The 16,933-nt window shown below is 33.1% G+C and overlaps 1 protein-coding gene across 2 annotated transcripts in view; it reads right to left on the bottom strand.

Moving 5' to 3' along the window:
* Positions 1-200: 200 nt before the first annotated feature.
* Positions 201-16,933, bottom strand: part of PLEKHA3 (pleckstrin homology domain containing A3) — a 33,801-nt gene continuing 17,068 nt past the window's right edge. The window contains exons 6-9 of one of the 2 annotated variants that reach the window (XR_013762943.1): positions 15,594-15,637; positions 13,790-13,905; positions 9,400-11,283; positions 201-9,369 (exon numbers count right to left, since the gene is read on the bottom strand). Coding sequence is in view for 1 of the 2 variants with exons in the window: in XM_079134650.1 (XP_078990776.1) it covers positions 11,156-11,283; positions 13,790-13,905; positions 15,594-15,637 (288 nt within the window). In the remaining variant the exon portion in view is untranslated. The other variant, XM_079134650.1, reaches the window with a different exon arrangement.

The following is a 16,933-nucleotide window of genomic DNA, read 5'->3' as shown; positions in this document are numbered from 1 at the left end:
CATTTAAAGGTAAACTAGTCTCCTAACATCTTTTCTCAAAATCACAACACTAACTTGAAGCTAATCAATCAGATTTTACATTTAAGTGTTCAACAAACCAGTGTCATTTTTGAAACTCTTTCTTAAGCTTTCAGAACATGCTAGACTTAATTTTTTTTCTTAGTGACAAGGTAAGTTTATTAAACATTTTCCCCCACATTGTTCACATGGCTCAGTTTTATTGAATTTATAAAATTACGACAATAGTTAAACAAGCAGAATTGTCATAACAAAAATATAAATATACACCTTTTAGAATTTGGAAGAGAAAAAAAGAATACCCACAAAATAAGCATACATATATTTTAAAATGAAGTTTATTTCCCTCCCTTTTGGGAATAAAAATCCTATTCTGAAGGTGCTTTAAAATTAAAGTGCTTAGTGATATCCATATTTGCTATTAGATTACTAAGTTTATTTCATGACTAGCTCGTCTACCAATTCCAATATTTCCAATTTATTTTTCTTCTAAAGTTACAAATTTTTCACTTAAATACCCACAAACTTTTGTTGCAAATATTATATGTATTACTTATAGCTATTCAAAAACAAAGACATTTAAAAGGCAAAAAGAAATTCATGTGCTTATGTTTTTAATAATATTTATACACAACAAAGAAAATATTTAAAGCAACAAGGACATTTTTCTAATGTTTATTTATGTTTAGGTTAAGATAATAACTGGTGTGCAAATGTGAATAAGAAATAGTATTCAACTAGCTAACTAAAAAAGTGAAGTTTTTAAGAAAGCCAATTATAGTTAAGATAATTTATTTAAGCTATTAAATAATAAAACAGTGAGTTTTAAGTGCACTTAATTAAAAGGTGAAATAATGTAAAAAAAATTTAGAAAGCAAAGATAAACACAGTACTCAGTGAGTAGTCAAATGAATACTAACTAAAGAAAATTTTTAAAGCGGTAAATAAATGAATAAGCTACCATAAATTAAATGGTAACAGCCCCTTTGGACTCACCACCATACCCAAGTGATTCTTTTCTTTTCCAAAATAATACACCAAATACAGAGATATCAAAGAGTAATTTTTGAGAACTCTAGAATCAGCAATCAAAACTGGAGAGAAAAAAAGTAAAGAAAAAGGGAAAGGTAAAAAGAATAGGAAAAAATCATGACTTGCTTTTTGGCAAATTGTAAAGTGCTTAGAAATTTACTTTTAATATCCAACCATGATTTCTTGTACGTTCTTCAGAGCAGGTTGGAAGAGAAAGTTGAGATAATCCACAGAATTTTGAAAACCAGAAAGAAAAAACATGTAGTACGGAAAGCAGAGGATAAAAACAAAAAACCAAAGCCAGACAACAGAAAACCCTTCATTTCTTCATTTTTTCTAGAGCAAGCTACTTACTTAATGTACTTGGAAGTATTAAGAAAAAAAAATCACCTAAAACTATACTCACATCATACTCCCCCCAAAAAAGAATACCTATAGGAGTGAAATCCCCAAAGATGACAAATGTAAATATCATAGTAGAGGATGCCATATGTCCCAAAAAGGACTGTTATGAGACCAAAAATGGTAGGTCACTGGTATATTTTACCAGGCGTCCAAACTTTCAAGGATATCATGTAGCCAACATGGCCTGATTTACAAAAGCAAGAAATAAAAGTTGTAACCTGAGCATTTTCTGCCCCAAAGACGTGGCCTATATTAATAAAACACAGCAAGGAAAAATAAGGGCAACTTATCTCTAAGGAGGTCTGCTACTTAGGCAAAACCACACAAAAAAATGAACTGAAACTCTTCTCTCAAGTGATGACCAAGGATGATCTAAACATGAAAGGTGACTTACACAAAGCACTGATATGCTATTGAATTCCACTTAGTAAATTCGTACTTTTAGAAAATAGTATTGGCACTTTATTTTTTTCCTGAGCATTATGTCAAGGTTGCAAAGGCTTTCAAATTCATAAAGGCACTGCTAGTAAGGGAACGATATGCATTACTTATGCATACATATACACCTGGCCTGAATAAAGAGATGATGAGTTATGTTTGTTTCTATTTTCTATTTTTAAAATATTCATATAGTTAAATACATCCTACTTAGAGAGTAGAAACTGAAAACAGGGAATCAATTATGAGTCGTTTGTGTTTATTGTGAGTGCTTAAAAAAATAAAATCTGGCAAAGTTACACCAAGCCTACACCATAATCATTGCCCTACGTTCTCAATGACAGAAATCCTCGCCACCATTCCTCACACATTTTACCAAGCTCATGATACACATCATTAACCAAATAGGTACATCACTCTCTGCTGATTCTACCTTCTACTTCAGAATCTCAAAACCAAAACTAATTGATCAGAGTTGACATGGAAAGGGAAAAAAAATTTTTTTTAAAAAAGAAAAAAGGCTGCCATCTACTGTCACACTGCTAAACCACAGATATATATTATCACAAACTTTTCTCTAGCCAATATTAAAAAACAAGAAAACAAAGAAGAAATAATAAAGCTAAATGAGAGTTGTATTCTAGGGCTTCATCCAAGATGGGGCATAATGAAAAAGGGCTATGAAATATCACCTGAGTATGCCAATTCTGAAGGCAAGATGAAACTCTTGATAACATAGCAACCCCAAGTTCCACAGGAAAAAGCCACCATATAGAACTCTCCTATTTACTCAAGTTCAGAGGCAAATTTTGGTGGTAAGATTTAGGAGGTATTCATTGAATGCTTATTTACCAAGTAAATTTGTCAAATGACGTTTTTAACCACATGGACATGTATAAGTTCACTTACAGAAATCTGGATGCTTAACCCTTACTATCTCTAGGCCACACTTTTGATTGCTGCCAAACAAACAAAAACACAACTCTCTATTTTGACCAAGCTGTGGTAATTTCTTTCATCCTTTGCAGCTAACCTTTTAAAATTAACTGTAAAAGTAAACATAAAGCTGTTGAGTCTCAAAACAAAAGGACTCCAAGTTGCATTGTCCACAACCAAGAAAACATGCACATACATACATGCATAATACACTCATACTCACACTCACAATTAAAGAAAAGCACTAGAAACTTCAGCATTCTCTTTTAAAGAAAACTGCTCTGTTCTATCTAGAAAAACGTAATCAATTCATAGAAAATAAAAGAGCTAGAACAGTTGTCTGGCCAACAATGGCAAGGGTCAGAATTGCTCAACTGTCATGCACAAAATATACTCAAGTAAAGCAACAGAGTTACCTCCTACTACAGGCTGCATAACAAGTGTGCATAACATAACTGTTTATTCAATTGCCTGCTGTTAATGAGTTAATCCAAACTAGTGAAAATGAAGATCTCCACAAAATCTAAGCCAAAACACAAGAACAAGGCCTAGAAGAGTCTATCCCAGAAAAGAGTGGTTACGCTCTCCTGGGGGAGAGAATGTTCAGGTGAATTTTGGTTTATTTACATTGCCTTAATTGTTATAATTGATATATAAAGAATATATCATCAAGTATTGCTTTGAAAAATTAAGAAGAGAGGTAGGAAATACCCAGTTTTCTGAGAATATTAAGACCAAGTGCTGGAAGAGAAGGGAATGGTTCAGATGAGACTGAAATGTTTTCCTAGAACCCGAGATTCACCATTATTCATTCCTAAACTGCTTCATCTCATCCACATAATGACTGCTACCTCTAGTATCAGGAAAGGCCAGGAAAAAAAGGAGAGTGTAAGTACATAGCTCCTGCTGGATCTAGATCCCTTCCTGACACCATTCTCTCCTATGTTCCTAACTATTCCATCCTATCAAATCACGTAATATATGTTATATCAAAATAAAAGTGGGCACAATCTTTGTGTTAAACTTTTTAAAAGACAGGGGATATCAACAACATTCTCCTTCTACCCTGACAGAATAAAACTGAGGAGAAAATTTATTTCAGTCATATATTTTATTCATCTTTGATATTGGGAGTACATGAAAATTACCCCTCATTGATATCAAGGAACTGCTTAATGAGTAAACACCACCCCCCGGGACTTTAATTCATTTGGTTTATCTATAGCAATTGATCAAAACTTAATCTACTCCACACTAAATTCTGGGTTTTGTTGGTAAGTTCTGGATTAGTCATTCATTCACCAACCAATACTAGTCCAAAAAAATAAAGAGGTGTAGGAACTAAAATATTAAATCAAGAGGTAATTCAAACACTTAGAATTTTAGGATATAATAATCATCTATAATATTAATTCTAACCAATCACGTGTTAATCCTGTTTTTGTGCATCTTGGCTGGTCTTGTATTCTTATACTTTAGTATCTCAATTATGAGGCTAAAATGAGGTCAACCACTTGGCCTATAGTAAATGTTTTGAAATATTTTACTCACAAAGAGGAAGAGAGAAAGGGAGAGAGGGAGGAAAGAAGGAAGAAAGGGAAGGAAGGAAAAAAAGAAGGAAGACTGTGGGGAGGGAGAACATATTAAAGGGCAGAAAGGACAAATTCTATCCTATGAAAAGATACTAGATAATTATTGATCTGGGGGAAGATATACAGCACAAGAACTCTAAAGATACGCACATCAAAATTCTGTAGAGATATCAAAGCAGACAGTAAGAGGATGCAATAAAGACTATAATAGTGGCCTCCAAGGAAGCAAGGAGATACCAGAGTTAAGCCAATAGAAGGCTTTCTTTTATGTTAGATACAACTACTACCTGTTTTCCTCTGTTTTATTTGCAAAGAGGTTTGGTTACACTAAACAACTGGCTATTCCTTGTATAAAAAAATTCTAGTCTGTGGAGATATTGATATTTACAGCCATGTGTCACAACATGGGATTCTACTTCAGTGAGAAAGAATGAAAATGTCCCTAGAGATGAAAATCCCCTTCCCCAAGGACACAGGTCTGTGTCCATAAAAAAAGTAATGCATCACCTACCCCCTTTCACTTCTAAGAACTGAATCTGATTATGTACTCCCTTAATCCAAACATAAGAAGATACTTAAAATATCTTAAAGAAAGGAATTTTAAAACCTAGGCTCAGAGTAACTTCTACATAGAACAAATGATTTTACTTTTAGATGTTAACATATAAAAACCAACCAATCTGAAGCAGAATATTTAAAAAATTGAAAACAGAATTTAAACATTCTCCAAAACATTCTTATTATACAATAAATTAAACTTTTACCTACTGAATAAATGCATGCATTTTGCTTTGTGTACATGCACAACATTTTCTGAAAGGTATACAACCATTCACAAGAAGGCTATGGATGCAAAGACTGCAATATACTATTCCTTTATTCCTGCAATCTATATGGTCAAAAAAATTATTATACCTACTAGCTGCAGGTAAGACATAACAAATATCACCTCCATAACTTTATACCTCATATTTAGATGATAAGAACAAAACACAGTACCAATAAAGCTTAAAAACACATCAAAATTATACTCTTCGTCAAACATTTAGAGTAACTACTAGATTGGATTTCTTAAGGCTTTAACATTTCTCAAAAAAATAACACTGAACACTCACGTGAAGTAGTAAGGTCAATATTATCAACATTATTTTTCCCAGATATTAATTATTCCTATGGCAAAACATCTTCATTCAACTCTAAATGGGCTACTGAATTCAGAGTGATAGTAGTGACATTAATAATGATAATAACAATATTCATAATAAAGAATCCTTATTTAAGACATACTGTGTACCAGGCACTATTCTAGGTGTTTTTGTGTACTGATTCTTCAACTCATCACAGCTTTATGAGGTAGGTAGTATAGTAAAAAGTATGGAAATTAAAAATTACTACCATGGAAAGAATGAATTGCAAATACTAAAGAAATTTTATTTCCTACACACTATAGAATTCAAATCCAGACTTTCAGTTAAACATGATGGACTGACCACATGAATTTATTTCCTCAACCTCCAAAACCCCACCAAAAAGACACTTAAGGAATATAAATGGGATTAATTCACAAAGACAAAGAGAACAGAATACAAAGCCAAGAGATCTCAATAACTTCTAAGGACAGAAGCCAGGAGGAGGTATGTAACTAACCTAGCAGTGTGGAGGAGGTTGAAGCCTAAGCACCAGAGGGAGAAGCAACAAATACACCAAACCTCTGGTAAGTGCAAACTTGGAAGCATTAGTATTGTAGAAGACAGAAGGGAGGCACAGAGCTGAAATGAGGATTAGAAGTCTATACAAAAAGCAACTGGACCCCTGGTCCTCTCCCTTGCTCTCCACAGTGGTCAACCACCTTCTCCTGCTATCCACAGGAAAACTGAACCTGAAGGTCACAAATTATAGAGGACCAGGTATGAAGGAATCTGAAAATACAGCATCATACAAACTGTGGGGTTCTCAGACATCTCTCTCTCCTAAGCTATTTCCAGAACCCAACCTTTTAGAGAAATTGACACCAAAGGAAAGATTTGATATTCAGGGATTCCCAACAGAAAAGGCTAGTCCTCTGCTCCATGGCCCTGACAACTGATAGAACAGCCCAACTATAAAGGCCTATGAAATTAGCTTTGTAACAGGACTAACCTGAATGGATGATCTCTCCAAATTTCTAAGGAAGCCTTCAGAAAAGAGTACAACACAAATAAAAAGCAGAAATATGGGGAAAATAGAAACAATGCAAGAAAGAGGAAAGACATAATAAAAACCCCATTATTTTATCCTCAGGGAGATGAAAAGGAGACACTGAACCTATAAAATAAAAATAGGGTTTTATGAAAAATAACAAAGTAAAAAGATCTCTTGGAAATTTAAATGTAGAAAACTCAACTGAAGAGCCAAAGGGTAACAAAAACAACCAAAATAATACAACTGAAGCAGCAACTGGAGAGAAATGATTTTTTAAATTAGAGTATCAATCTGGGAATCTGGGAAGTTGAACACTCAAGTAACAGAATTCTAGAAAAACACGGCAGAGAAAATAATCAAAGAAACAATGCACAAAAAATTCCTAGAATCAAAGCAGTCAAATCTACTGAGACTCCACAAAGTCAAGTACTCATTAAAATGAATGAATAAAGACAGATAGACATTATGAAATATTAAGGTTTTTGTAAAGAGAAGCTCCTAAATGCTTTCAGAGAGTAAAAACAGGAAGGGTGTCAGAATTCTCACAGTAATATCACATGCTGGAAGAGAGTGACGCATTGCCTTTAAAATTGAGGGAAAATTATTTTTCACAGACTTCAAACCACCAAACTAATCAAGAGTAGAGACATTTTCAGACTCAGAAAGTCTCAAAATCTAGACCTGCAATGAATCTTTCCAGGAAGCTATTGTGCAGGAGCTTTGGCAAAAAGAATTTTTAAAAAAATAGGTAGCAAATCAAGAAAAAAGAAATCACAGTATTGACTAAACAGGAAATCCAACATGAGACTAAATCACAATACATAGACAGGAACAGGCCTGAAGAGTGGATAGTCCGAATGGCAGAAGAGAGACTGTGGAAGAAATATTGCCCCTAGAGGGCACCAAAAAAAGGAATCGGAAAGATTATCTAATGTTTTTGAGGATTTGTGGTTCTGGATTATCACTGTGAGAGGTATATAAACTAAGCAAAATTTATAATTGGGCAATTATAACTCTAGGAAAAATAGGCTTCTAGTAGAAAGTAAATAATGATAGTCATGTAGTTTGTCAGTGAACAATATTTGTATCTATTGATTAAACAAAAAGTTTTGGGAATATCATCTATATTGGAAGGGGAAGGGGAAGAAAATTAGGAGAGGTGGGGATATAAAAAAGTAAATCCTGCCTACCATAAAAGGAATTCAATAAATGCTTTCTGAAACTGATTAAATCAAGAAAAAGTAGTACCATTTTTAAACAGGAAGGTAAACACGAGAGTAAACCATTAAAAGTGCATCCCTTCGGGATTCTAAATTGCTCTTTTCGTTTTACTTTTTTAAGTATGTGAATGAACTACTTTAATATAAGAGTTAATTTAAAAAAAAAAAGAATTTAAACTTACAAATTCAACATACAGAAAGAGGACTAGGGAACCAAAAAGACAAGAAACTGTAGCCCTATCTACCAGCTACCTACCATGTACTTACCCAGCAGAGCTCTTAAAGAGAAAGCTCCTTAAAGAAACTCCTACAGCCTAACAGAGCTTCCCTTCAGGCCAGGACACTCATTATACACCAAAACACAACAGCAAGACTCAAATGACATAGAGGTACCTCATTAAATAAAGGAAGAACTAGCAGAGTTCAAATTAATGATGCAATAATTCTAACATAACAGCACTCTAGTATTAACATACCACAAAGACATACCTCCTGAGGTTTTATGATGATTTCTAAATTTCTAAATGTCATGTCTAGTAAAAAAAAAAAAAAAAAAAACTGTAATTCAGGGTCATAGGTTCCAGGGCATCTGTGGAAATAAAGATGCTTTATCTCTTGCCTTGGAATTGAAGTTTAGCAATAGCATCCATTTCTGGACTTATCTTGATTGAAGATAACACAATAACCCAATATAATGTAACAAAATTCAAATTTAGTTCAGTTACAAAACAATTCTTATCAAGGTCCCTCTAATCATGGACAAATGTGATGCCCTCACAAGAGGGACCAGGCACTTCAAACGTAAAGCAAGCACTAGTTTTGCTTAGAAGACCATTGACACATCAAATGTTTCCAGATTTCTCGATAACCTCGTATCCTGGACAAAGCAAGAAAGAGTCAACCAATAACTATATATCATAGAAAACCCTGACAAGCTACAATTCTTACAAAATTGTTATTATTCGGTTCATCTTTACCTTAAAATTCAGAAGTCAGGCACACTTAATACATGGGATTCCTCAAAATACAAAGTTCCCTTACTCTTTAGAAGTTGCTTCATGCTATCTACTGATCAAAAACCTAGATATGTATCAGGTGTCACCACACCTGTATTCCCAGCTACTCCAGAGATTGAGGCAGAAGAACTGCTTGAGCCCACATTTGAGACTAGCATGGGCAACATAGCAAGAATCTGTCTCAAAAAAAAAAAAAAAAAAAAAAAAAAGAAAAAGAAAAAAATCCAAAACCTACTTATAAATAAAGATATATCTATACCCACTCCAAAAAATAAAAAAATGATTTCACAAATTAATTTGGTTCCTAAAGGAAAAAAAGTGGGTCCAAGTCACAATAAAAGTCATTCTTAGGGATATAGCACACATGAGCACCTGTTTCAAGGGTGAAAAATAATACAAATTAGGAATGACTCCATTTTATTTTTAAAATATTTACAGAAAATTTCACAAATTTATCCATCTATAAAGCAATAAAAAATGGACTTGACTATTTCCTATGGATTCAAATCTTATTGTGTTTTCATTATAAACCTATACCTAAAAAAAAAAAAAAAAACAAACAAACAAACAAAAAAACTACCAGAAAAACTTTACCGGTAGCACCTTGACCTTCAAGGTCTCATCACTGTGCAAGTTCCTACCACCAAACAAAAAAACAACAAAACCTGACTGTCTATTCAACATGGAAACTTACCGCATTATCAATTTTTTTTTCAATTAGACATGAAATACAACTTATGAGCAGGAAGATTCCACTGAACATAGAGGAGTCTATTTAAATCATAAATGTGTTTAGTAGCATTTTATCTAAATACATGTTAATGTACATAGATCATTGATGTCATCTTATACTAAAGAAAGCCTATAATTACATATCTTATTTGAGTAGATATCAAATATTAATTCATTTTAAAAAACTGCCACATAAACTTATAAGAGAAATTTAAAGGAAAATAATCCACACCATTCTAAGCTCACAGGCAACAAAAAGCTAAAAGTATACTTCAATGTGTATTTACCAGCAGGCCTGAATATACAAACAAAATCAAATCAATAAAGAATACTATTAACACTTAATAAAGACTACACAGAATATCAGTGAATGTAAAAAATACAATATATTATATGATAAGTTTGAATGCAAAAAACACATATTTATTAAACACATGATTAACTTAAAAACACCAAGCCAATTTGTTTTAAAGTGCTGCTCATCCAAAATCTTGGACAAAACTATCATCCCAAAGTGAATTAAAAAAAAAAATTACAAGGCAAAACTGACAATAGATATGGACAGGCACTATTAAACAAATGCTAACTGCTCTTTAAATAATGCCATTCTCAAGTGATACAGAACAGTCAACTTGACAGGATTCCTTTTTTTGTATAAATAGTCATAAATTAAAAATGTCTCTAGATATTCTGAAGAGCTGCAAACAATACAACAGCAGCTTAATGTCTATTTCAGGAAAAAAAAAAAAAAAAAAAAGCACTAAAATCCTCTTCCACTGAAAGTCATTTATTTCTCTGGTGTAAGTGAGCCAAGTCACTACAACATCATCCTCTTTTGTAGAACAATGTAAATAACAACATATACATATCTTAAATTTGGTAGGTCACAAAAGTTAGAAAGCAATCATCTTTGAGGAAACAAGAAAATAAATAAATAAAATTAAATACTTTAACCCAGCATTTGGTATTGACAAATCAGTAGTGTCAACTTCACATATGAAGGACAGCAGAGTCTGGTTTTTAAAGAATATTCAATATGTCATGTTATTTGGGGCTAAAGATATTTAGAATAATAAGCGTTTCCTTTTTTTCTTAAAGAAATTTGATACAATCATCATCAAGCTGCTATCGTAACTTATTTTAAGCTGGGGTAAGGTGACCTTTTGGTCCATGGCACAAGTTACATATATCACACTTCAGTCAAACCGAAACCTTACAAGATTTCATGTGTATAAGCTACAATACACACTGACCAAGATGTCAGTCCCTCACAGTTTTTTAGAAAAATATCTACATTTGTCCTTATGGATGTCAAAATGTTACACCATCATTTATTTAAAAAAAAAGAAATATGCACATTCATACTGTGAAGTTATTAGGAAAATACTCTTGCAAATAAACTATATAAAGATAAAATACACTTCAAAAGTATGTGGGTTGCTTTTTTTGTTTGTTTGTTTGTTTTACAATATTCTATAAAGTGCAGAGAAATACTAAGTAAAGGGAAAAACTACTCCCTATAACAAGTTGATATCAGCAGCTTTTGCATAGCAATACTTAGAGGAAGTTGGACACTTCAGTTTCCTCAGGAAGAGAAGGATGGAAGAGAATCTTCCAATTCAGATTTTTTTTTGGTCATTAGTCTGCTTTCTTCAGGAATGGTTGCTGATGCCAAATCTCCATTAAGTGTATTTCTTGAACAGTGAACAGGTCCTATTAAGAAATTCATTAAAAGGTTAAACATCTTATCAGTATTAACTCCGCACCTCTGTGAAAGAACATTCTAAATTTTCTTTTCTGGGACATGAAATTTCTTTAGCTTCCTATTAATATTTTGTTTGTTTAATAAAGAAATCTAACTTTTATACCATTGACAATTATAAGGAGAATTCTCAGAGTTCATGAGATAAATTATGAAACTGAGGTACAGAGTTTTGATTTGTTCATTGCCAAAATCATAGTTTGCACATAATGGGTAGTCAATAAACACTTGCTGAATTGAATTTAACCTTCCTTAACTAATTATTGCTCTTTCAGTCGACTGTTTTAATACTGTTATTTCTTCCTTGTTTCTATGCAAAGAAACCAAGACCCAAAACAGGTTACCTGTCTTACCTAAGATCTATCTGGTAAGAGAACTAAGACTAAATTAAGGTCTACCTCTTCATGAGACTTTTTGAGCAAAGTTGACAAGGTACCTCATACTGAGAGTTCCCATCTTTCCACATGGAATGTACCTCAGAGAAATACCCCTGCAACTCGAAGAGGACATAGCTAAACACACTAGCATAGTCCTGCTCCAGAATGGTTATTTTATACATATTGTTTGAATGTACAAGATGACTTATTACTTTTCTAATTAAAAAAATTTAAAAACAACATGTATCCCATTTGTTTACAATAAATAAAAAAAATTAAAAAATTTAAAAAATTAAAAATAAAAAAATTTAAAAACAGAAGTAGTCATACATCACAAAAAGAACAACTGTGAATGAAGACTGTCAAATGCAATGTATATGCTTTATAAGGAAGAGCGCTAATTCACTGTTTTGTCAACGAGCTGAAACACTAGTTTTAGCATAAATAGAAAAATCTAAGGACAAAATTTCTGACCTTGTCAATTTAGAGAAGCTCTGAAAAAATGAGATATATGTACATATGTGTGAGTTTGTGTGTAAGAGACTAGTTTTGTTACAGTCCTAACAGCTGAATTTGGAATGCTACATGTATTAAGGCATTTAAACCTAAATCTTAAGAAAACCATTGTCAAAAAGTCAGCACCCAAGATGCTTAAAAGAGAAGGGAAGGGAGCTAAGAAAGAATGGCTAGTTTTATAAAAACTTATCAAAAGATTCTCTTTAAAATGCAAAAAGAAGTAGCATCTAGAAAAAAAGCAGAAGGCAGCACACAGAACATTCTCAGGAGCTCTGGATTGAAAGAGTTGTATATAAAAGGCATAAAGAACAAGGGGAATCTGAATCCATATTACCTGCTTCAGTAACACCTTTTTCACATAACCCAAACTGTTTAACTCTCCTCCTTCTCCTTTCTCTTCCAGGTTTTGATGAACTGGCCAGGAAAACTTTTTTCTTATCTTCCCCTTCCCTACCTTCACCCCTTTTCCTTCTTTCATGTCTCCATTGTTCCAACTTAAATTCAAAACGGTGGTATGTAATGTTCTATGTCAATAAATAGGTTATTAGTTCTATTTTAAAGAAAGATGTCACTAACTTCTAAATATCTGAAAATGCCCCTTCAGAATTCCACTATCTGCATAAACTCTACATCCTCCTAAAACAAAGTCTGTTTAACTTCTTGGTTAAGTAAAACAGCTCATCTTAATCAGTGTTTCCAACATAATCAAATACCAGAAATGCAATGACATGGTTTTTGTCCTACCCAGCTTGGTTATGACTTAGCTGGGTTGTTCTAGGCTATCTAAAGAATCTGACCACCATTTACTGTATCATTTCCTAAGAGATATAAAATTAGTGTTCCAAACAAATGCCTTATAAAAGAACTTTTGGAGCACAGTCTGCTCCTTAATTGAGAACTGTATGCAATTTCTAAACCACATGCTTCCTGGGAAATAGTAACAACTAAAAAGTAAAAGTCTATTCATGGTAATGTAATAAGACGAATTTGTGTTCACTAGAAATCATAGTCAGCACTGTCAAACTAGATAGTCTAACACACTTTCAAAGCTTTTTCTCTTCAGAAACAAAAAATAAAATTTCTCATACAAATCACCAAATTGTTTTCCTAAAATCACAATATACTATCTCTTTAATATAAGAGAAAAATAAGGAATGATTGCTGCTATCATTCACCACTACCAGCAGACAAAATTGTCCTTAGCCATTTTGAGCCACATAAGTAAAAAAACTGATTTGTTTTCCTTGGATTTAGAACTTGTCTTTATTTTCCAAAAAAATCCTTTCATGTTTTCTTCTAAAATGTTTTTTAAATGCAAATGTAGCAGAAGTAAAAAGATTATGATATTATATATATATATATGATATACATATATATATGATATGATATTTACAAAACAATCCTCAGCACTTCTTAGTTGATAATAAAGCTGTCAGTGATTGGATATATGAGCAGCTATTACTGTGTGCTTCAAAGTCAGTATTCTTATTTCCAGAAATTACAGAGCCCTACAACAAGTATGCTAAAAAAGGCCAAAGAAAGAAACAAATTCCACATAACTTACTATCTGGGTCTTCAAGGGGAATATCATTACAAGAGTCTGTATCCGAGTAGGTTCTCCTGCGTCGCTGGGAGAGTCGGTGAAGTGTAGACACTGGTTCTTTTATTGAATAGCTACTTCTGAAAATTAAATAAAGAGCATAAATTATAAGGCCTTAAACAAAAGAAAAAGCCCATGACTTAATTGGAATTTTAAATGGAATTTTAAATGACTTCTCTTAAAATGAAAGAAGAATTATGTTTATGCCCAACATTCTACTCATTCAGGGCCAAACTGCAAGCAAGTCAACCTATTTAAATCCAGTTTCAGGTAACCTGGAAAAATGGCCTTTGAGCTGAACTAAATAGAAAAGGAGTACAACTAAGAAGTGGCTTCAGAGAAGACGGTCCACCAAGATAGTACACATATCGGACGGTTTACAAATATATGGAAAACAATTATGGGTTTTACACAAATCTGATCATGAAGGAGATGACAAAGAAGTATAGGTAAGATGCTGGTGGCAGACTCACTGACAGCAGCAAGAGAAGATGAAGATGGCAAAAAAAGCCAGGCACAGTGGTGCATGCCTGTAATACCAGCAGCTCGGGAGGCTTAGGCAGGAGGATCATGAGTTCAAAGCCAGCCTCAGCAAAAAACGAGGTGCTAAACAACTCAGTGAGACCCTGTCTCTAAATAAAATACAAAGTAAGCATGGGGATGTGGTTCAGTGGTCAAATGCCCCTGAGATCAATCTCTGGAACCCCACCCACAAAAAAAAGATGGCAAAAAATTAGGCTAAAACACTAGTTTTAATACTTAGTCTGAAAAATTAAACATGGAAGCCAATCACCACCACCCAACAGTACCTCAGCTGCTATTTTATGACAGCCAAACATTACTGTAATTAATGACAACCTCAATATATCAGAGAAAAGATATTTAACGCATATCTTATTTCATAAGGCACAGAGGAGAAAGTACAGTTTAGAAACATTTCTTTCATAAAACTTAAAAATTGGTCAATGACTATTTAAGCTTCCATTTTTCTAGAAAATTCAGTTGGTAAAACTCTCCATTTCCTGATATGGTTGGATACACACATCTCTGGCTTCCTCTAAGCACATGATGATTCAATCAATGATGATATAAGTAACAGGGGAAAAAATGACAAAACAATAAGTCTTCAGCATTTAACAGTCAGTATAGAGAAACAGATGCTAATGAAACTATAATTTCACCACTTCTCAAAGAATCAAATAAGATTACTATTACAATTTAAAAGATTATTACCGAACCAAAAAAAAAAAAAAAAAATGGTTTAAAAACTTGGAACATTAGCAAGATCTATCTAGAAGGCACAATAAGTATTTTGATATGAATATACGCTAAAAGATGACATGTATTTCTCTTTTTGGAAAGAGCTTTCTCATTTAATGAAACTATACCTTAGCATGTATGTATGATGCTACAAAAAGCTGAAGTAAAATAAAATGAGCCTCAGTTGTGCAGACTCACTATATCGAGTATGAATTTCTATTTAACCATCATTTGATATATTTCTAATATCTATAAAAGTTCCAAAGGCTGGCAAGATGCTTAACTTTTGGTTAATTTATTCACCCAGTTTTTCTTTCCTGACTCCCCACTGGGACCAGGCCCTGATATCAAGTACTAAGAGATGTATATACAGTGATACTATGAGGAGCGAATCAGAACCAGATCTTACCCACAGAGTTTACATTCCATACCACTATTAGAGTCCCAAAGAATTTCCTAACTAGGCATAAGTTTGAGAGAAGGTGGTCAAAAGAAAAAGTTACTTTACCTCTCTGAACTGCAAGAACCAGGGTGGCTGACAGAACGCTTCATCTAGAAATTAAAAAAGAAATCTTAGCATAATCCACACACCAAGTAGAATAATGCAGCTCTAATTTACTATTATGATAATAATTACCATAAATTTAATACAGAGAAAAATATTCCTGGGCAAAAAAAATCCCTATTTTTTATAGACTCAAGAAACATCATCAGCACAGTGTCAAGCTTTCTCCCTAATAATCACTGATTTAAAACTTTCTCAACACATACCAAAAATATGCTGTATTCTTTCCCCAATACTAAAAGCCACCCATATGTATGTATATGTACATATATATATGAATGATATGTATGCATACATAAAAATAAGAAAAAAATGGGATATAAAACTAATCCAAAGTCACACTTTTTGTGATAAGGACTATGTAGCAAGCCAGAAACGTATTCTAATAAATAACTCTTTTTTCTCTAAAGGGCAGGTTAGACAGTAGCAAAGCTTCTCTTTACCATTCATCGTTCAGGCAGCTGACACACAGATATTCTAAAATGTGGTTCTCATTGAGGACAGCAGGAATAATTCAAGCTTTAAAGAACTCAAAAGAACCCTAAGCCTCAAATAGATTTCTAACACATATTTTAAAAATATCTGATTAAGCTGAGCATTTAATGTGATAAATACTAAACGTAATTTAGAAGCTTCAACTCCTCCATCAAAAAATAAAGGTAGACCACCAAATAAAAAAGATGACTTCAACATTTAACAAAGTAGCAGAAGGCAAAGTTGCCGTCTTTTCCATCCCCAGTCCCACCCCTCCCCTCACTCCCCTCTGGACAATCCAAAGAATAACTCATTCTTTAAAAAAAAACAAATTTGCCTTGAAGACTGTCTGACTTAATTTCCATGCTGTGCCTTCAGAAAAACTGCCATAACCCATAATTCTTGCTTTTTGTGTCACTCAAAATGGTATAACTAGGAAAAATAAGTGGCCTCTAACTTAATATTTGTTAGATTAACTCATTAGATTTCCTGTAACTTTTCTGCTCATGGAAGATTTTGGTTTAAAAAAGTTCGTTATTATATAGAAAATACACATTTTACTTCACCAAAGGCATTTCCTAAAGAATTCAATGCAAAAATTGTAGCAATGAGGTATTTATTATTGCATGTGACCCTATAAAGTATATCTTTAAAACATAACAAGCCAATAACACCTCGTGCATCAACCTCAGGAACGGAGCACTGTACATCCAACTCATCCAGCTGAGATATTTGAGAACTCCTAAACTACTTAATCTAATCTGTTTCCTTTGTTCAACTATACATGTTATTTAACAGTTTATACCATA

This window comes from Sciurus vulgaris, assembly GCF_902686455.1.
Source record: "Sciurus vulgaris genome assembly, chromosome: 3".
Lineage (NCBI taxonomy): Eukaryota > Metazoa > Chordata > Mammalia > Rodentia > Sciuridae > Sciurus > Sciurus vulgaris.
The sequence above is the reverse complement of the archived record's forward strand: the minus strand, read 5'-3'. Positions and strand labels throughout refer to the sequence as shown.